Source organism: Prionailurus bengalensis, chromosome A2 (genome assembly GCF_016509475.1).
Source record: "Prionailurus bengalensis isolate Pbe53 chromosome A2, Fcat_Pben_1.1_paternal_pri, whole genome shotgun sequence".
NCBI classification, from domain to species: Eukaryota; Metazoa; Chordata; class Mammalia; order Carnivora; family Felidae; genus Prionailurus; species Prionailurus bengalensis.
In genome coordinates, this window is record NC_057348.1 from 58,217,393 (window position 1) to 58,236,782 (window position 19,390).

The 19,390-nt window shown below is 57.3% G+C and overlaps 2 protein-coding genes across 3 annotated transcripts in view; both read right to left on the minus strand.

Annotated features, from left to right (window-relative positions):
- Positions 1–1,087: 1,087 nt before the first annotated feature.
- ABTB1 (ankyrin repeat and BTB domain containing 1) lies at positions 1,088–8,396 on the minus strand. Of its 2 annotated transcripts, none has more exons than XM_043588289.1 (12): positions 8,239–8,396; positions 6,951–7,013; positions 6,807–6,862; positions 5,627–5,771; positions 5,321–5,480; positions 5,178–5,223; positions 4,719–4,835; positions 4,515–4,633; positions 4,152–4,250; positions 3,878–4,045; positions 1,776–1,976; positions 1,088–1,696 (listed from the first exon to the last, which is right to left on the minus strand). In XM_043588289.1, the coding sequence occupies exons 1-12, from the start codon at positions 8,292–8,294 to the stop codon at positions 1,490–1,492; spliced, it is 1,437 nt and encodes a 478-aa protein (XP_043444224.1). In that variant the 5' UTR covers positions 8,295–8,396; the 3' UTR covers positions 1,088–1,489. The 2 variants fall into 2 exon arrangements, with proteins under 2 accessions (XP_043444224.1, XP_043444225.1); XM_043588290.1 differs by having other exon boundaries at positions 6,986–7,013; positions 8,239–8,382.
- A 125-nt stretch (positions 8,397–8,521) lies between these two features.
- PODXL2 (podocalyxin like 2) overlaps positions 8,522–19,390 on the minus strand; it is a 39,890-nt gene continuing 29,021 nt past the window's right edge. Inside the window, exons 5-8 of the mRNA XM_043588291.1 lie at positions 12,614–12,770; positions 11,999–12,060; positions 9,522–9,701; positions 8,522–9,052 (exon numbers count right to left, since the gene is read on the minus strand). Coding sequence (XP_043444226.1) covers positions 8,840–9,052; positions 9,522–9,701; positions 11,999–12,060; positions 12,614–12,770 — 612 coding nt within the window. The 3' untranslated portion in view covers positions 8,522–8,839. The remainder of the gene's footprint in view (positions 9,053–9,521; positions 9,702–11,998; positions 12,061–12,613; positions 12,771–19,390) is intronic.

Sequence of the window (19,390 nt, forward strand, 5' to 3'; positions counted from 1 at the left end):
GGCACAGAGCTATGACCAGGCATAAGAGGCAGAACCAGGGTGGGAACTCTGGCCCCAGGAGGCCTGGGCTCCGGTCATGCTGACCCCTCACCCCATCTCATCTGGGGCCTTTTCAGGCTCCCAGGCCCTTGCCCAAACCCTGCCCTCCACCCAGCAGGCCCCGCTGTCCACTTAGCAGGTACTCCTCCCCTCCCACATGCTGATCACCTCCCTGCCTGCTGGCTACCTTGTTCAACTGACTCGTCCAACCTTATAGCTTCCCCCACACGACCAACACGGCACACCAAAATGGATGAAATGCACTGGAGAGAGAAAAAGTCCCAGAAGTTCTGGAAATGTGAAGAGTAAAGAGGCACAAAGGGCAGGGAGGGCCAGGACACCTGCCCCTGCTCCCAGGGCAGAATGGGGCAGGCCTCAGGGTGCTCACTGCCTGGTCCTCGGGGCCCAAGGGATCATGGGGACAGCCTGCAGGGCATTCAGAGAAGGCCCCCTCTGACATCCCTGATAATGTCACAGACCCTGTGGGAGAGGCCAGGAGGCCTCCCCAGGAAGGAGGCTGGCCCTGGGTCGAGGGAGGTAGAGGTGCGTCCTCAGCCCCTCCTGGCGCAAGGCTCCCCACAGCCAGCAGCCGGCAGCCAGCGAGTAGGGTCCCTGGGCCTCCTCCCACCCCTTCCACTTGGATGCTCGATAAATGAGCGCTAGGAGTGTCTGGGGCACAGGCCGCTCTTGCCCGGTCCAGGGGGAAGCAGCCTCTGCGGTCAGGCGATCAGCCTTCCCACTAAACCTCCCCCGGGACCCTGGGGTCAGACCTCACCACGAGGAGCCCGAGGCGAAAGCTGTGCCCGAGAGGAGTGCGACCACTGGAGAGGCTGGGCCCGGCTGTGAGATCTCAGGGCCCCCACAGAGAAGGGCCGCCTACTCAGACCCACAGACGCAGGCGCCCCCGGCCCCCAAGGAGCCCTCGCTGGGCACCCAGGCCTTCTAGCCTGGATGAGGGGGTCCACATGCAGAGCTCCTCCCTGGTGCTCCCCAACTCCTGCTCCTGGGCTCCCCCCATCCCCCACCGACACAGGCTGGGGCTCCCACGGTGAATTCAAGCTTTATTGCCACACACAGACTCTCCTGCTTCCTCTGGGCCAACTCCACGCCAGGCAGAAGCCGGCTTGCTGGGCTTGGCCTGGAAGCAAACACGCCACGGCCGGAAGAGCGGGGGGAGGGAGGAGGTCTGGGGGAGGGAGGCCCTAAGAGACCCCGACCCCAGGTTTCCCTGAGTGGCGCCCAGCCCCAGGGCCTTGGGGGCTGGCTTGTGTTGGGGGAAGGGGCTCATCCTGACCCTCCTCTGGGGCCCCCAGACCTGTGGGGGGAGGGGCACCCCACCGAGCCCCCTCTGCCCCCGCCACACCCCCGAGGGGCCAAGAAACAGAAAGAAGAGCTGCACGTGCATGTGCGCCCACACGTGCCGCCACAGGGGGCCCTCGCCAGCCGGCAGTCAGCAGTCCAGGCCGATGGACACCAGCAAGTCCTCAAGCGCCCGCAGCCGCTGCTGTGCCTCCTCGATGGCGCTGTAGGTCTGCACCGTGCTGGCCACGTGGAAGCGGATGTCGTCCACCAGCGGGATGGAGTCCGTCTCCTGCCGGGCAGCCACGGCCGCCGCCTCCTCCCGCACGGCCTCCACGAAGTCCTCCCGCTCCACCAGCTGCAGGCAGGCCAGCTCAGGGCGACGCCAGCCGCCTGCCCGCAGCCCGCCCCGCCCACCACGGCTCCCACAGGCCCACCTTCTCAATGACCTTGGCCATGTACTCGGTGCACTGGTCCTCGAGGCGCGCCAAGCGAAACAGCTTGGCCACACGCCACACACCCACCACACTGTCCTCGTCCAGCAGCTGGGCCAGGCTGCGGCCACACAGCCGCTTCAGGCCTGGCAACAGGTACATGTCGGCCACGCTTAGCACGTCGTAGGCCGCCTCCGGGGGCAGCTGCGGAGAAAGGAGGAGTGAGGGAGGGTGTGCCCAGAGGTCACTGAGGCCACTCGGGGGGCTGGCAGCAAGGTTGGGAGCTGTTAGGGAGAGAGCGGAGAATGCAGGCAGGGCAGGGGCTCCCACCCATGCCTTGGGGTGCCCAGACCGCTGCAGGCATCCGTGGGCCTAGAGGGCTGGAGGACCTGGGGTCCCGTGCCTCAGGCAGGCCTGGAGGCTAGGTGGCAGGCAGGGCCTTAGGGGTTGTGAATCACAGACCTGTGCTGTGGAATTCTAGCTGTGGGACTGCAGGCAAGTTACTTCATCTCTGTGTGCCTCAGTTTCCTCTCTGGGAGGTGCAACCATGCCTGCCTCAAAAGGTTGTCGGAAAACAGAAGGTGCTACCCAAACGGAGGCACCCACATGAAGGGTGATGGAGTTAACTCTTTCTCTGCTCTCTCCCACCCACACCTGGACCCTGTGCTAGGAGAGACCATGTGCTCAGTTCTGGTCCAGACTTTGGACAGTCACAGGGAACAGGCTGGAGACAGAGTGGGCAGGACCTCTGCTAGCACATCCCAGGCCACGCACACTGCTTACTTGGGCCAGGCACTTTCCCTGCGACACACACATCCACCTGCACAAGACCTTAAGAGAGAACAACTATGGGCATCCCTGCTTTCTAGAAGGGGGAAACTGAGGCACAGAGCAGTTCAGTAACCAGCCCGAGATCACACAGCTTGCGAGCAGCTAACCCAGTGCCAAACCAGGTTTGGAGCCCAAGTCCACACTTTGAGCCAGCCGCAAAGCTCAGGAGGGGTGGGGATGGGACAGGGTGAACCCTGGGTGGCAGGGGCCACAGAGCTGAGCTGTGCCGCAGGAGAAATGAAGCTGAGGAGGCAGGAGGAAAGGAGGCCCGGGAGGGCACTCAGGTGGAGAGGCTGGTGGGCTTAGGAATGGGGGTGCTACATGAGGCGAGCAAGCAAGGGGCTGAGGCCACAGCCCAGCTTGTCCCCCATGCCCTCCTCCTGCCCAGAGACCACCTTTCCCAGCCTGCCATGTTGGCAAGCACAGCCGCTAAGTTCTCTCCAGGGCAACATGAGAACCAGCGTGCGTGCGTGCGTGTGTGCGTGTGTGTGTGTGTGTGTGTGTGTGGCCTCCACCTGGCTTATGACAAAGACACTGCTTGCCTAGTCTTCCTCTTCCTCCTAAAACGTGAGCTGGCCTGCACACCAATCTCCAGATGCAGAGGGGAACAACACCCTGGGTGCTGTGGACCAGGTCTGGCCCACCCCGTGTTTTGTAACCAAGTGTTACTGGAACGCAGCCACACCCACTCACTTCTGCCCCAGCTCCCGGCTCCACAGGAGGGGAGAGCTCACCGGCTGGGACTGAGACCCCCTGGCACACGGCATTTACACACACACACACACACACACACACTTCTGGCCCTATCTACGGCTATTCATGTTGCCCGTATGTTAGGGATGCTCTGGGGCAACTGAAGACCCGGAGAGGCACCAAGAGAGCTGGGGACAGACATCCAGACCCCTGGGAGTGGACAGCCTCAGGGTTCCCCACTGCTGTGGTAACTCAGGGTTACTGTCCCTACCCACCCTCCCTCTGGAGAAGAGAAGGCGGGGACCCCGGAGGCTGATACTAAGTTCCAAGTGTCACGGACTCATGATACAGCTCTTGTCACTCGTTTCTGTTCTAGAACCTACCAAGGCCCCCTCAGCCTGAAAGAAAAATCCAAACATGTCCCCCACTCCGTCTCCAGCCTCACAGAAAACCAGCCCCACGGAGTCAGTCAGGACCTAGGCACTCCTTTCAGCCCACGGTGACCCGGCCTGTGGACCTGTCTTGATTCCTGACTGTCACGCCCCCAAGCCCAGCAGACGCAGCCCGCCCGAGCCCCGCACCTCTGTGTGGTCACTGTATATGTAGTAGAGAACATGGGTGAAGATGTCAGGCGAGATGCCGTGTAGGGTGATGGCCGGGAGGCCGCCTGAGGCCTCCAGCTCCTCGTTCTCTCGGAAGTGGTCGTCCAGCAGGGCCCGGAAGTAGTCGCTTCGGCCGCAGAAGAAGGCCTGGGGGAGGCTGGGCTCAGGAGGGGCCGCTGCCAGGGTCTGTGGCCAGAGAGCTGGCCGGAGACTTAAGGCAAGGGGCTGGGGGGCTGGGGGGAAGGGACGGCACCTTGTGGCAGAGAAAGCTGCAACCTTCCACCCGGAAGCAGACGTCAGGACAGCTGTTGAAACCATCGGGGAAAGGGAAGGGCAGCTCCCCGAGGTCGCCCTGGGGGATGGGAGAGAAGACACCATCAGAGCAGGGGCAACAAGGGAGAGTGGCCGGCCCCAGCCAAGAGCCTGCTTTAGCTCCGTCCTGGCGGGGTGGGCTGCTGCCCCATCTGCAGGTTTGGGGAGGGGCGACAAAGGTAACCTGGGCTCAGAAAAGGGAAGTGACTGGCCCCCGGTCACACAAAGACTGAACCCAAGCATGGGGCTCGTGTACCACGGCTCCGTGCGCACCAGGCCCGGCCCCGGGCGGCCGTGCACTTACGCGGAGCTCAGGGGGCAGGGCACAGTCGGCCAGCAGGGCCATGTCCTCCCGAAGCCGGGGGTCTGCTGGGGGGGGCTCGATGGTCAGCACCTTCACGCACGTGCCTGGCTTGGACGCCACTGTGGAGGGGAGAGCACAGCTGCAGGGAGCCCACTGACCCTGCCAGTTCCCGCCCAATGCCCCGGACCCTAAGCCTGGACGCACCGAACTCGGACACCTTCTCACACTTGGCCTCCAGGTCGCTGAGCAGATCCCACAGCTGGCACTGCTTGGCCAGGCGCTCGCAGTCACTAACATGCTCCACACCAACGTCCAGGCGACCTGGGTGCAGCGCAGGAGGCTCAGAGCCTGAGAGGGGCCGTCCACTGTCCCCCACGCTGGGACTCCTGGGTCTGCTGGCTGCCTCGGCTTTCCCATCGGGAGCCACTGCCTGAGTTCTACAGACCCCAGGACGGGTGGCAGAGGGCTCGGTTTATGGGCAGGGTGCTTCCTGAACGGACGCACAGGCTCATCGCCTCCCAGCCCACCCAGGAGGCAGCTGGAATAGCACCACACCGCAGGGGACAAGCACCAGGACGTAAAGGGTGGGCCTGAGGCCACAGCTGGGTCTGCTGCTGGACAGACACCCCCTCCCTGCCGGCCCCACGGGGCCCGGAGGCTCACCTGTGTACAGGTACTGCAGCAGGGCCCCAAAGGCCACGGGGTTGATCTGCAGGTAGACACAGCCAGGAGGGAAGGTCGGAGGTGGCCCCCTAGCACGAGCCACCAGCCATCCCTCTGTCCCCCGCCCCCCGGGAGGGACGCACCAGTGGGTGTCGGAGGACCACGACACTCTTGCCCTTCCATTTGGTGTCCAGCATGTTGGCAAAGTAGGTGCTGCGCGCACCCAGGACGCAGCGGTGTGCCCGGAAGGGCTTCCCGTGCACCACAAAGATCACATCGCTGTGGATGCCTTGTTCCAGAAGCCTGCGGAGGGACAGGCAAAGGGGGTGTGCGGCACATGCCTCCCCGCGGTCTCACCACAGCAGCCCCCGTCCCATCCTGCAGGAGAGCCCTCGGCCCCGCATGACCACCCCACGCCACACACGAGCCAGCCCTGCACCCCATCTCACCGCTGCAGGAAGTCGTCGTAGTAATCCCGCCTCCTGCAAGAGGCTGTCACCTGCTTGTAATCGCGCAGGGCCCGGCGGATGGCGTCGCTCAGCGCCCCATAGAGGCAGCGCTCCCCATCAAAGGTGTTGGCCTCGCAGCGGGCTCCTGGGAGCAGCCCCCGCCAGCCAGCAGGTCAGGGATTTGAACACTGCAGCTGGGACAGGGTCTGGGGGAAATCCTAATCTCCCCCCCCCCCCCATCCCGCAACCTTCCCACACGTAGGGCCAAGCCCTGGAACTTGCAGCCCCTCCCAAATGACCCTGGGCCCCCTCTGACGCGAGCATCCTCTCTGCCAGGGCCTAGGCACGCAAGTACTTCCGTGGACCACAGACTACAAACAGGGCAGGCTCAGGACTGCCCCTGTTCTATGCACCAGGGACACAGCCGTAAACATACAAATCCCTGTCCTGCCTGAAGTGACACTCTAGTGGGGCAACGGACAAAAAGCAGGTTAACAAATGATGTCAGGTGCTATGAAGAAAACCAAAGCAAGACAAAGATAATGGAGGTTGCACCTGCCCACAGGGAGGTCACAGAAGGTCACCGTGTCAGTGACAACATCCAGTGACCTGAATGGCGGAGGGAGTCGGCCATGCAAAGATCTGGGAAAGGGCACTTTACGTAGGAAGAACAGCAAGTACAAAGACCCTGAGGTAGGAGCACCAGAGAGGCCAGCGCGGGTGGAAGAGTGAGCCCACAGGAGAGCCAAAGTAGGTGTGGCCAGAGGAAGACGACAGGCTGTGTGGACTGGCAAGGCATTCTAGTTTCATGCTAAACGCAAAGGGAAATCATTGGAGAAGTTTTAAGCCTATTAGACTTGTTGCGAGATGGACCAGGCTGCAATATGGAGAACAGACTGTAGGTGGGGCAAGAGGGGTGGCGGGTGACTGGAGGAGGCTGGCTCTGCGGCCAGGGAGAGATGCTGTAGCCCGGCTGGGCGGTGGCAGTGGAGATGGGGAAGTGGGCAAACAGGAAAACAGGTTCTGAAGGTAGAACCAAGAGTACTGGCTGACTGGGTATGTGGAGGGGTAAAGGAAGGACAGGGCGTGAGGGCATCGGCCAATGCACACCCATGCCTTTGTGCCCCCGCACACACGCAGACCGCACGTACACGCACACAGCCCCGGCCCCTTCTCTCACCATTGGCCAGAAGATAGAGTACTAGCTCCTCGTGCCCACACAGGCAGGCGTAGTACCTGAGGGAGGGAGAGGAGTACAGGAGGCAGTTATCGGGACTGAAGGCGCCCCCCACCTGCCCTGACCACCCACCCGCCCGGCACTCACAAGGGGGTGCTGTCCCACTTGTCCCGCACATTCACCTCCACGTCCCGCTGCTCCAGCAGGTACCTAGGCGGGGAGGAAGTCAAACCTGGGTCAGGACAAGTTCATGGTCTGGGAGAGGAGACCCATGGAGTTGGGAAAGAGAGAAGATATCACTTTTGGCTGGGGGAAGTCTCCCCTAGGTGAGGGCAGATGACAAGCAGACCAGAGCAGGAAAGACATTCGAAGCAAAGGGACCAACATAGGTAGAGAGTGTATATGTGAACGCCTAAGGCAGATGCTGAGACTGCGAGCAGTAGGGACCTCTGGCCTGAAGGCATTTGGGAGTGAGGAGGCAGCAATGGGCCATCTGTTCTGCCACAGCCCTCTGGCTGTTTGGGACCGCAGCCTAGATAGAGGAGACTGGAGGTATGGAAGCCAAGGAGAAGGCTGCTGCAAGTGTCCTGGTGGTGTGGAAGCATGAAGAGAAGTGGCCAGATTCTAGAAGGCAGAAGTCAGGAGACATGGTGGCTGACGGGATGTGAGAGGTGACGGGGGTCATCATGGACTGAAGCCATCACTGAGGTCAGGCAGCCTGGGGGAGATGTCTAAGTTGGACCAGGCGTGCTCTGAATTGCACTTGGCTTTGGGGGATATCAGCTAACTCCTAGGTGAACCTGATGCTGGGGTGGGACCAGGGACACCGTGGGAGTCAGCAAGCCTGGGACTAACCCAAGGGAGCTAGTGGTGGGTCAGAACTAGGGAACACGGAAGGGCCCGCTAAGAGATGTGTCTCACATCCCAACCAGGCACCCCCTCACTCCCTGCTTTATGGCGATTTCAGTGCCAGATTTGTTTTAACCGCTTTTAGGAGTTTCCGAATCTCCGGGATCAGAGGTTGATTCTGGGTCCTAATTGTCCCCAGAGTACCAGGCCCAGAGCGGCTCTGTGGGGTGAGCCACGTCTGGAGTCCCAGGCCCGCCCCCGGGATTTGACCTCCGGGTCCTGAGCGCTCAGAGGACGACCCCCTCCTCTCCGCCCACTTCTCCGGAGCTCCGCGTAGCAGTCCTCTCCTCTAGGAAGCCCTCCGGGACCCCAAGGAGTAAATCACCGCCAGCACTCCGTCCCCAGCCCCGGTTCGGAAGGCTGCCGCGGCCCCCTGCTTTGCCTCTTGGGGGTAAGTCAGCTGAGGGTCGGCCGCCAGGGCTGCGGCGGCACAGGGGCGCGCGCCTGTCCCGAGCCAGTCCACTGCACGCCCCCGGGGGCGCCCCGCCCCACCCCCCGCACACTCCCAGGGCGCCGGGGTCCTCACCGCACTCGGCCCACATCCCCCTTCCTGCAGCTGGCGAAGAGATCGCTGGTGTCCATGATGCGGGCGGCTCGGACCCCGGCCGAACGACCTCAGGCGGCGGCGGCGGCGGCAGCGGCGGCAGCGCGCCCCGGCCGGATGTAAACACACGCCGACCCCGCCCCGCTCCGCAGCGGCGCCTGGCGCCCGGAGGACCGACCTGGGCCGCGCCGCCCCGCCCCCTGCGCGCCCGCCCCGCCCCCGCCCCGCCCCGCCGCGGAGCAAGAACGAGTCCGGCAGGCAAACGGGCTGGGCCCGGCGTGGTCTCCGGGCGGCTTTAATGGGGGTCCCGGGGCGCGGCCGGGGAAGCGGGGCCGTTCCGGGACCGGCTCCTGGGGGCGCCAGACGGGGGTGGGGAGGGCTGTGCCGAGACTGTTCCGTGAGTCTGTGGGAAGCGGGAGGACCCCGCACCGAGGGCCGGGCTGCGGGAGAGCGGCCGGGGCCGGGAGGGGAGGGGAGGCGCGGTTGTCCGCTCCGGATCCGCCCAGCTCGTCCCGGCGCAGTCCCAACGGGGCGAGGGTACGGCCGCGGGGTCACAGCGGGCCAGAGCTGCCGGAGGGCGCCCTCACAGGTGCGTGTCCTCCTCAAACACGTCCGAGTCCTCAGGGTCTCGCTTGCCCCCCATGAGCGCGCTCCAGCCCCCCGGGCCGTTGACGGCCCCGCCGCCGTTCAGGCTGGGCTGCTTCTCCTGCATCTCCGACTGGCTGTCGCTGGCCACGTCCAGCGTGGGGTTGTCGTGGCAGCCGTTCTCTACGAAGCGCAGCTCCTCGCCGTGGGACTGTGGCGACGGGAGAGGGACGCTGGGCAAGCGCTGTGGCCCAGGCCCCAACCCGCCTGTGACCTTGAACGAGTCACCTCACTCGCGGTTCCTTCCCTAGTGTGTGAAACCCTCCACAGGCAACCACCAGCGGACCCTCCACAGACGCCCGCTCCCTACTGTTCTGTCCCCCAAACTCCTAAAGATCCTTTGCACTAAACAACCGGTGGCCTCCCTGGTGTCATCTGAGCCCTCCCAATGGCCCCCCACTGCACCTCTAGCACCTATCACGGGGCTGCTTCCCTGCAGAGGGGGACAGGTTGGGTGCCAGGCTCCAGACAAGCAGCTTCACTCGAAGTACCCCATCCCGGGACAATCGCGGCCACCCCACCTGCATATGAGGACGACGACCTTGACCTTGTGGGGTAGTCTCCACCACAGGCCCCGCCCCCAGCCCAAGCCATCTGGCTGAACTTGACCCCATGCTCACCACGTGTTTGAGCTTGGGCAGCCGCCGCTGCCAGCAGTTATAGAGCAGGCCCAGCACGATGATGATCACACAGATGGCACCGATGACCACCAGCACCACAAAGAGCGTCCCATAGTCGCTGCGCACCTGGCTGGCCCGGGCCTGGCAGCTGCTGGTAGTGGAGTAGTTCTGGATGCCAATCTGGGGGTGGGAGGGGTCAGCTTCCTCAGCTGAGGTCCTGGGTGCCAGGGCTTCCCACAGGGCCGTGGGGTTAGGGCTCAGGCACAGGAAACAGGCTTTGAGAAGAGCTGGCATAATCCTGACTAAGCCCCCTCGGAGGCGGGGACCTGTGCTCATCTGGGAATCTAGCCCTATCTCTGCCCTATCTCCCTCTGTTCACCTGACAGCAGCCCCAAGCCTCTTGATCCCATGCCTCCATTCCCAGCCTTCCCTCACATTGCCACCATGGCTCTGCCCTGACTCTGTCCCTGCTGGGGCAGAAGTTTGGCTCCACTATGGAATCAGGTCCCTGAAACAGTCTCCACCTTGGGGATGGAGGTGTTCAGGTATCATTCTGCCCATTATGGGCTATAGACAGTGTAGACTGGGATGCTGGGGACAGCCTACATCCCAGGCTATCACCAGCTCCCAGCTTCCTCCCTTTGCCCGTTAAGAGTAGTCACCACAGGCATTGAGCTGCCCAGTACCCCTGCCACAGAGCAGGCTGTCTTGGGCGGGTCTGCCTTCTTGGCCCTTGAGGTTGCTGTGCCCACACCGGGCCAGGCAAGCACTCTCTCCATAACTCCGCCTCTTGGGCAGAAAGCAGGGAAGGGGAGATGCCATCCTCATCCGATGACAGGTGCCAGGGAGAGGGTGCTGTCTACTAGCCCCCAGTGTAGAGACCTGGGAACCTCCCTTTCTGCTTTGGGCTTCCCTAAGGCAAGGTTGTCATCTCTTCCTGAGTGTCTGTGAACATCCTGCTTAGTTACAGTACTATTCTCCATTGGCTTTTGAAGTTATCAAACATCAGTTTCTCTCAGTAGAATCACCCACCAATGACACTGCTAAATTTTCCCACTCATATACTTCCAAAAAGACACAGCATGCCTTCTGGCCAAGTCAGTCTGAACAGTGTCCAGTAAAGCTAGAACACCCAGGGGCCGGGAGAAGAGGCAGGAAGTTTGTGGGGAAAAAAAAAGATCAAGGCCAGCCCAAGTTTCCTTCCACCAGTCCCCCTGTGTTCACGAACCCAGAACTTCACAACTGGAAAGGCCCTCGGTAACCATCCAGGTAGTGAGGACAGCCTCACGGTTAAAGGCCTGGACTCTTAACATCATTCAGGCCTCGTCTGAAGCCTGGCTCTGTTGCGTAGTGGCTGTGCCTTCTCAGGTGGGCCACCTCCCTTCTCTGGGCTACAGCTCTCACATACAGCACCTACAGTACTCCACAGGTACCTTATTTAATCCTGACAAGGCCTGGGGTGGCGGTGAGGGCCAAGTGAGAGAACCCAGCGGAGTCCAGCACTTAGTAAGCACTCAGTGTGCTTATCAAAAACACCCAAAACCATCACCACAACCACCTTTCCGCCTGGCATGTGATAGATAGGGAGGCAGGGCCCATGGTCACGGCCAAGTCATCTTTCACAGCTATGAAATGCTGCAGAGCCTCGGAAAAGGAGACTAATGCCAGGTCACTGGGTTCCACAGTGAGTACAAGTACTTTGGATGGAGATGAATGGTGATGGTCCTGAAGAAAGGAGGTGAGGAGCCCAAGGTGTTTCCCTTCATAAAAAGTACAAGGACCAGGAGGACCGAGGGGACCTGCCCCTCCCACAGGCCCCAGCTCTGCTCAGCCTGACGCAGGGGTAGCAGGTGGTGCAGGAGGAGAGGTTGGCCAGCCTGCCCTCCAGCCCACATCTCCAGGACTGACCACGTAGCTGGCCAACCGCACAGGGGTCAGGGATGCCCCTCAAGATGGCAGGGCTGTCGCCCAAGCCTGAGCCCCGTGCCCACTCCCCAGCAGGCCCTCCCCCACCAGAGAGCTCCTGGCTGATGGCCTCCGGGCCGTGTTCATGCCTGTCTTTCCCCTGTGGTTTCTGAGACTGCGGCACACTCTCCCAGCCCACAAGGCCTCTGCCCAGTTCCTGGGCCAGACATGGTGTTGCTCCTGCTATCTTCCCAGAAATGCCCACTTACCAGTCCAGATCCCCCTCGGAGGTCCCCTTCCCTCTGAGTCCTCTCCTGCCCCCGACCCGCTCCTGGCCCTTCCCGCCCCTGGCCGTTTCGTGAACTGTGCGGTTGTGCACACACGTGTGTACGCACTCCGTCTCTCCCACAGGAATGGCGTCTGAGGACAGCTAAAAGGAGGAGCTGCCCAGAGCAAGAGGCTGTCTTCTGCTCCTTCGCACCACGGTGCAGGTTGTCTCCTGCCCTCAGGGAAGCCAGCCCTGCTCCCAGAACTTCAAAGAACAGGAGGGGAGCGGCTCCCTGCCCTCTTACCTCCACCAGATTCCTGCGGATGTCTCCCAGCATGGAAAGGACGTCTTGAGTGGGCACCACCCCTGGGGGGAGACACCATCATCAGCACAGCCCCGGCCACTGAGGCACCCCCAGCCCCCTGGGACAGCCTCTGGCCTAAGCTTCCAGAACCTTGTTTCCCAGCTCTTGACCACACGTGGACCTCATGGTGCATGTGCTCCTATGCTTGCTTCCTGCTGGCTGACTCATTAAAAAGGACTGAGTGAATGACCGCCATGTGACAGGTGTGACACCAGGCGGTCACTCCCACAGCCCCCCAGCGCTGCGTTCTGAACGTGTCCCCTCCACAGCCCCCTACCACTAAGTGTACGCCCCCCCGTGCTAAAACCACACCTCTTCCCCTCTGGGTCCAAACTTCACACCCTCGTCTTCTCCAACTCCAGCTTGTCAATACTCCCTGAATCCTGCACTGGGGGCCCAACCACTACCACATCCTCTTATCCCAGAGGTCCACGTTCAAAGCCCCTGTCCGTGCACTCGCCTGTGGTTCTGCAGACCTCCCGTGGCCCTCAGGACATGGTGCTGGTGTAGGGCTGCCCCCCTAGGCCCTCCCTTCCGTGGGCTGTCCCCTCTCACCCTGCTCGCCCACCAAGGTCATTAGAAGGTGCTGCTCCTTCTCGCTGGGCTTGCTCAGGGAGATGTGCCAGTCCCCGTGGCGGCCACTGCCGTGGCGGGGCAGCACCTCCTCCACCAGGGCCAGGAGCTGCAGCCCCCGGTGCTGCCGGAACACCTCCTACAAGGACGGAAAGAGAGCCCCACGCTCAGTGAGGGAGGGGCCCGCCTCCAGGCCCGGCCCCCATTCCAGCCCCCAGCCTCCAGCCTCCCGGTGGTCAAACTCTGGGAAAGGCCATCTGGCTGCTCCAGAGGGGACTGCTCTCGTAGCTCCGGAGACCGCTAGAGAGGCCGTGAGCGTGGCCTTCAGGCGAGACTGTGGGAACACGTAGACGCACACCCACTGGTTCCGGCAGGCATCTGGGAGCTCCTTCCAGCCTGGGCTTCTCATATGAGGAGGGCATGGGCCTGCCCAGGGACACTCACAGCTGACCTGGGAACAGATACGCTCGCACGAACAAGGACTGTGGGGAGCTTGTGAGTGGTGTGTGAAGGCCTAGGGCAGTCTGCTGGTCAGGCCTGGGGTTCAAGAGTATAGTGCGAGGGGTGAATATACCGGGGGGGGGGGGTCAGGGGTGCAACGGACCAAAGATGCGCACGGCCACGCAGCCACGGAACCCGGGGGGGGGGTGGTGGGGAGGGGTAACGTGCTCCTCTCTTGCCTGTCATTGCAGAGATACGGCCCAAAGCTGGGGAGTCGAGAAAGATGTCTGACCACCCTTATGGAGGCAGCGGTGACCAAAGGAACTAAAACAGACATGGTTAAAATGGTAACTCCTGGAAACAGGGCCAGGGGCAGGAGGAGGGATATAAGGAGACTTCATTCGCATTTGACACTCTCTTGTACTGCTTAGATTTTCTTCACCTCGTGTATATATAATTACATAATTAAAAACCACAAACGAGAGGCAGGCACTGGCTGGGAGCTCACTGAGTGGCGGAAACCCACGCAAGCCGCCAACCTCGCCCCATCAGGGAAAAGCCCCCCCCCTCCAGGCCCTGTAGCCGCCTCCCTCACCCAGGCTCCTCTCCAGCAGCCGTCTCCTGCCGGGACGCAGGAAATCACGGGCTGCTGCACCTGGTTTCCGTATTCCCAGCTGTTCGCTCTCTCTCCAGTGCCCTGCCTTAGAGCTTCGAGCCGGGCATCTCGTCACACCACTCCCACGGGGCCCTGATGCTCCTATCGCCTTTCCATGAGAGCCCAAGCTAGTGAGCCTCCCAGGTCATCGTCCTACCCTACAGGCCACCAAGGGGACTGGAGTTCCTTGTGACCATGGCAAATGGCAGGTGGAAGCCCAAGCCCTGGCACTCACCAGCCTAACAGAAATCCAAGTTAAAGCCAAAGTTCCGAACTTGGCAGAAAACTGGTATCCGGAGCTAGCCATGAGCTGCTGGGAAAGCCCTGTTCCCCAAGCAGGTCTTACCGTCCTCATGTTCATGTGCACACGCGTGGGGGGATGGGGTACACGCCTGCATCTGCCTCAGTCGCATGCATGCACTGAACCCAGCAGCCTCCCTGCTTACAAAAGGAACACACTCCTACCAGGGCAATGCCTCCCCCCTGCCACAGGCCTATGATCCCCGACATGTGCACGTCCCACGTTTTCTGTGTCCAGATGTCTGCCTGGCTTAAGCTCACAGACCTGTGATGTCCTGGTAACATCTGATGGCTATGTATTTCGTGCCACTTATTTTGTAGATAGGCACTGAGTGTCACTGGCTTAGAGAGAAAGCCCTGAATCTGGAATCAAACAAATCTGGGTTCAAATCCTGGTTCTGCCATTCACCAGCTCTGGGACCTTTAGCAAAATACTAAACCTCTCTGAGCCTCAGCCTCCCCATCTGAAAACGTGAGCATTGGTCCTAACATGATGGGCTTAATGTTAGGATTAAAAGGAAAGTACTTATTCTGTCACAGGTGCGAGGACAATTGGATAGCCCAGTGTCAAGAAAAAAATTCCCTGACTCATACTTCACACTACAGTCAATTCCAGATGGATTTCAGATCTAAAGCTTTTACAAGTAAACCTAGAAAGCTATCTTCGTTTCCTCCGAGGAGGCAAAGATTTCTAAAATGGACCCGAAAACACTAACCATGAAGGAGAAAATTGGTAAGTTGGACGATTTTATGATCAATTTTTTTTTTTTTTTTTTTGAGACAGAGAGACAGAGCATGAACGGAGGAGGGGCAGAGAGAGAGGGAGACACAGAATCCGAAGCAGGCCCCAGGCTCCGAGCCGGCAGCCCAGAGCCTGGCGCGGGGCTCGAACTCACGGACCCCAAGATCGTGACCTGAGTCGAAGTCGGACGCTTAACCGACTGAGCCCCCCAGGCACCCCTTATGGTCAAATTTTTAAAAATTAAGAGCTCCCGTGGGCGCCTGGATGGCTCAATCGGTTAAGTTTCCGACTGCGGCGCAGGTCGTGATCTTGCAGCTCGTGGGTTCGAGCCCGCGTCACGCTCTGTGCTGACAGCTCAGAGCCTGGAGCTTGCTTTGCATTCTGTGTCTCCCCTTCTCTCTGCCCCTCCCCTGCTCGCACTCTGTCCCTTTCTCAAAAATAACTAAACATTTAAAAAATTTTAAAAAAACCACTTCCGTTTATCAGAAGGTACTATTAAGAGAGAAAAAAGGTGGGGCGCCTGGGTGGCTCAGTCAGTTAAGCAACCGGTTTCGGCTGAGGTCATGATCTCACGGTTCGTGAGTTTGAGCTCTGCGTCAGGCTCTGTGCTGACAGCTCAGCACAGATTCTGTGTCTGTCTTCCTCTCTCTCTGTCTCTCCCCTGCTCACACTCTGTCTCTCAAAAAATAAACATTAAAAAAATTAATAAAAAAAGAGAGGAAAAAGGCCACCCACAGAATAGTAACAGATATTTATGAGATATATGTCTCGTATATACACACACACATACACACACACTTCACAGAGATCTCACATCCAGGTTATATAAATTCGGAGAAATTAATTTGAAAATGTCAAGATAACCCAATCGGATGCAATCAGCCGAAACACATATGAAAAGGTGCTCAAGTTCGTGACTCATCAGGGAAATGCAAATTAAAACCACAAAGTGACACCAGCACCCTACACACTTTGAGAAATGCCTAAAATGAAGACAATGCCAAGGCTGAGAGAGACAAGGAAGAACCAGACCTGGCACATACTGCTAGAGGCAGTATAACTGGGTACAAACGCTTTGGGAGGCTGTTGGACAGCTTCTGTTCAAGGTGGATATATACACACCGTGCCCCTGCCATGCCACCATGAGAACTGTGTCCATAATGCTCCCCAAAATATGTGTCCAAGAGCAGCCACAGCAGCACATTCCCAAGAGCCCGAAGCTGGAAATTACTCAAAGGCCCAGCAACATTAGAACACATACATCAATGGGACACTATACAGAATCACGAAGGAACAAACTTCCCTACATGCAATCTAGATGAATATCAAAAACAAAATGTTTTTGCAAAAATGCAAAAAGCCAGAAACAAAATAACTGAATGACTCTGTTTACATACAGTTCAAAAGCATGCAAAACCAGCATACGGTTACAAGTCAAGAAAACGGTTCCCCTTGAGGGAACAGCGTCTGGAAGGGGGAATGAGAAGGGCTCTGGCAGTGCTGATCATGTTCTGTGTCTTGATGTGGGTGGTGTTTATGTGAGCGTGGTCCCTTTGTGACAGTCCAACAAGCTGCACACTTATGATCTGTGCACTTTTCTGGATGTATACTGTAAGGCATTAGAGCTTTTCTTAAGGGCAATACACATGTGGGTGTAAGCTATCTTCCCTGCTGACCCCTGGGTGGATGGTCCTTCCTGTACGTCACACCATTTCTCCCACAGTAGAGACTCCAGATCCTCTGCTACCATCCAAGCACCCATTTCCAATGCCCTAAAGCTATATGCAACTCCAAATGACTGGTATGGTCCTTACAGCAAACAGAAAGGGACACATGCCCTGGCCATCAGATCATTTTGACTTGTGGCAACACAGCAGTCAGAACTGATGAACGTCCTGCTCTCCCACCTTGCTACAAACATAGAGAAACGCTGGAAAAAACCACGGCAGAAACAGAGGGCGCTCAAAGCCAGAAGAGTGAGCAGGTGCGGAAGCCACAGCATCAACTCCTGGGGGTCTGGGGCCCAGATAGAGGACCCTGGACCTGGACACTTGGCTTTCAATGTCCACGTGCTCTTGGCGCATGTGAGATGAAGAACTAGAGCAGAGCACCAGGATGGAGTCCGAAGTCCCCAAAGAGCAACGCTTTTGGTGAAATGGGGACTCAGAAACATTCCCAAGTTGGAGGAACTGTACAGGGTGTCTGCCCGTGTCCATGAGTAAGGGAAAAAGGTCATCCAAGATCACTTAAACACTCAGGCTTGAGGCGCCAGGGAGGCTGTCGGTTAAGCCTCCAACTCCTGACTTTGGCCCAGGTCATGATGTCACCATTTGTGAGATGGAACCCCATGTCGGGCTCTGCAATGACAGTGCGGAGCCTGCTTGAGATTCTCTCTCTCCCTCTCTCTCTGCCCCTCCCCTCACTTACTCATGCACTGTCTCTCTCAAAAATAAATAAAAAACATTAAAAAAAAAAATAGACTTGTACTTCACCGGGGTGTGGAGTCCAAATGTGAAGTTCTTTGTGTTATAAAGATCCAAGCCAAGAACTAAGATGAAAGCTGACCCGGGGCCCCTGGAACTCCCACAGTCTCCCTGAAACCACTTTGTTGGAACTCTTTCACAACCCAGGGTTGAAGAGGAGATCACAATAATAAATGGTGACCCAGAAAGAAAGTAAAATACAAAGCCACAAGCAGAACCGACATCCCAGGATGCCGTCCGTGTTACTAAAACAAAAGGAAAATAATTATTAATAACAAAATTAATATACTTACAATAATTCAGAAAATGAAGGACAGAAGCCATAATGAAAGAAGGGAACAAAATGAAGAACAAAGGGAGGGATTTGGAACCAAGGAGAAATTCTTAACATACAAAACAGTTATCTATATTAAAGATTCAATGGATGGCTCAAACAGAAGATTAGACACTGCTGGAAGAGAGTTATTAATTTGGAAGATAGAGCTAGGAAATCACTCAGAATGCATCAGGGAGGGGCGCCAGGGTGGCTAAGTCGGTTGGGTGTCTGACTCTTGATTTCAGCTCAGGTCATGGGATGGAGCCCCGCACTGGGCTCTGCACTAAACACGGAGCCAGCTTGGGATTCTCTCTCTCTCTCCCCCTCTGTCCCTCTCCCCAGCCATGCTCTCACTCTCTCCAAAATAAATAAAATGGAAAAAGAAGAATGCATCAGAGATATTTTAAAGAGAGAAACCATGAAAGTGTTAAGAGACGTAGTAGACAGAAAAATAAGGCCCAATAAACTTGTAACGAGAATGAGAGAGAAATGGGAAATTGGTAATATGTATCAAACTGCATGTGCAATCCCACTTCTGGGAATTTATTCTGAAGATACATCCCAACAGCACAAAAATACATACAAGGTTAGTCAAGGCAGCCTTGTAAGTAATTGCAGAATACTGGAAACCACCCAGATGCCCACACAAGGGAAATTTAATGAATAATCTATAATACACATACATAACGGAGTATTATTCAGTTGTAAAAATAAAATGATTGAGAATAATCTCCGTGGGCTAACATAAAGTGGTTTCCAGAATATACTGTTAAGCAAGAAAAGTAAAATGCAAAAAAATAATGTTATAGATTGAGTTGTGTCCACCGCCCCCCCCCCAATAAATTCATATGTTGAAGTCCTAATGCGCGGTACCTCAGAATGTGACTGTGTTTGGAGACAGGGTGTTTCCAGAGGTAATTAAGTTAAAATGAGGTCATTAGGGTGGCCCTATCCAATCCGATAGTGACTTTACAAGAGGAGGAGATTGAGGACACAGACACACACAGAGGGAAAACTGTGTGAAAACACAGGGAGAAGACGGCCATCTGCTAGCCAAGTAGAGAGACTTCAGGAGAAACCAATCCTGCCAGCACCTTAATCTTGGACTTCCAGCCTCCAGAATAGTGAAGGAATAAATTTATGTGTTTAAGCCATCCAGTGTAGTACTCTGTTATGACAGCCCTATCAAGCTAATAAAAATATAAATACTCTGCTACCTTCCCTGCAAGAAAAAATGGAAAAAATTCTACATCTATCTGTTTATTTCTATAAAAAGAAACCGAGGAAGGATAACCAGAAACTAATGAGATTGGTTACCTAGAAGGAGTGGGTGGGAATGAAGGCAAGAGGTAATGGGGGAGAGGGGGGTTTCTCTAAGCATACATTTTTGTGTCCCTTAGATGTTTAGAACCACATTAATGCTTTACATACTCAAAAATACAATTAAATCAACAAGGATGGGGGATCCAAAATTGAATACAAACAGAAACAAAGAAACCTAATCATATTTCAAATGCATAACTACACCAAAAGGGGGAAAAAAAACTAAATTAATTTCGGAATCATCCAAAGACCAAAGAAACTTGCAAGCAGACACTGAAGTTTACTTATCAGCAGGTTTGCTTTTGCATCAGCGTGGGTTAAAAATCCTGCAACCGCTTGTGTATTCTAGAACTGAAGAAATGAGTACGTACATTGGGGACGTTGGGAGTGAGGTTTCCGTCGGTGAAGGAAGATACTTCTGTGGAACAGAAGAAGGCTGGGAAGAGCCAGTGGTCCTGGATTAGAACTGGAACATTGGGACGGTAAGCAATCGAAGTTA

Bases quoted from the DNA above. Each gene is read 5' to 3' on its own strand.
- ABTB1 (XM_043588289.1), bottom strand. From the start codon at position 8,294: ATGGACACCAGCGATCTCTTCGCCAGCTGCAGGAAGGGGGATGTGGGC. The intron at 5,772-6,806 runs GTGAGAGAAGGG...GGCTGCTCCCAG, and splicing joins ACTCTATCTTCTGGCCAATG to GAGCCCGCTGCGAGGCCAAC. The intron at 4,046-4,151 runs GTGCCGTCCCTT...AGCCTCCCCCAG, and splicing joins GCAGCTTTCTCTGCCACAAG to GCCTTCTTCTGCGGCCGAAG.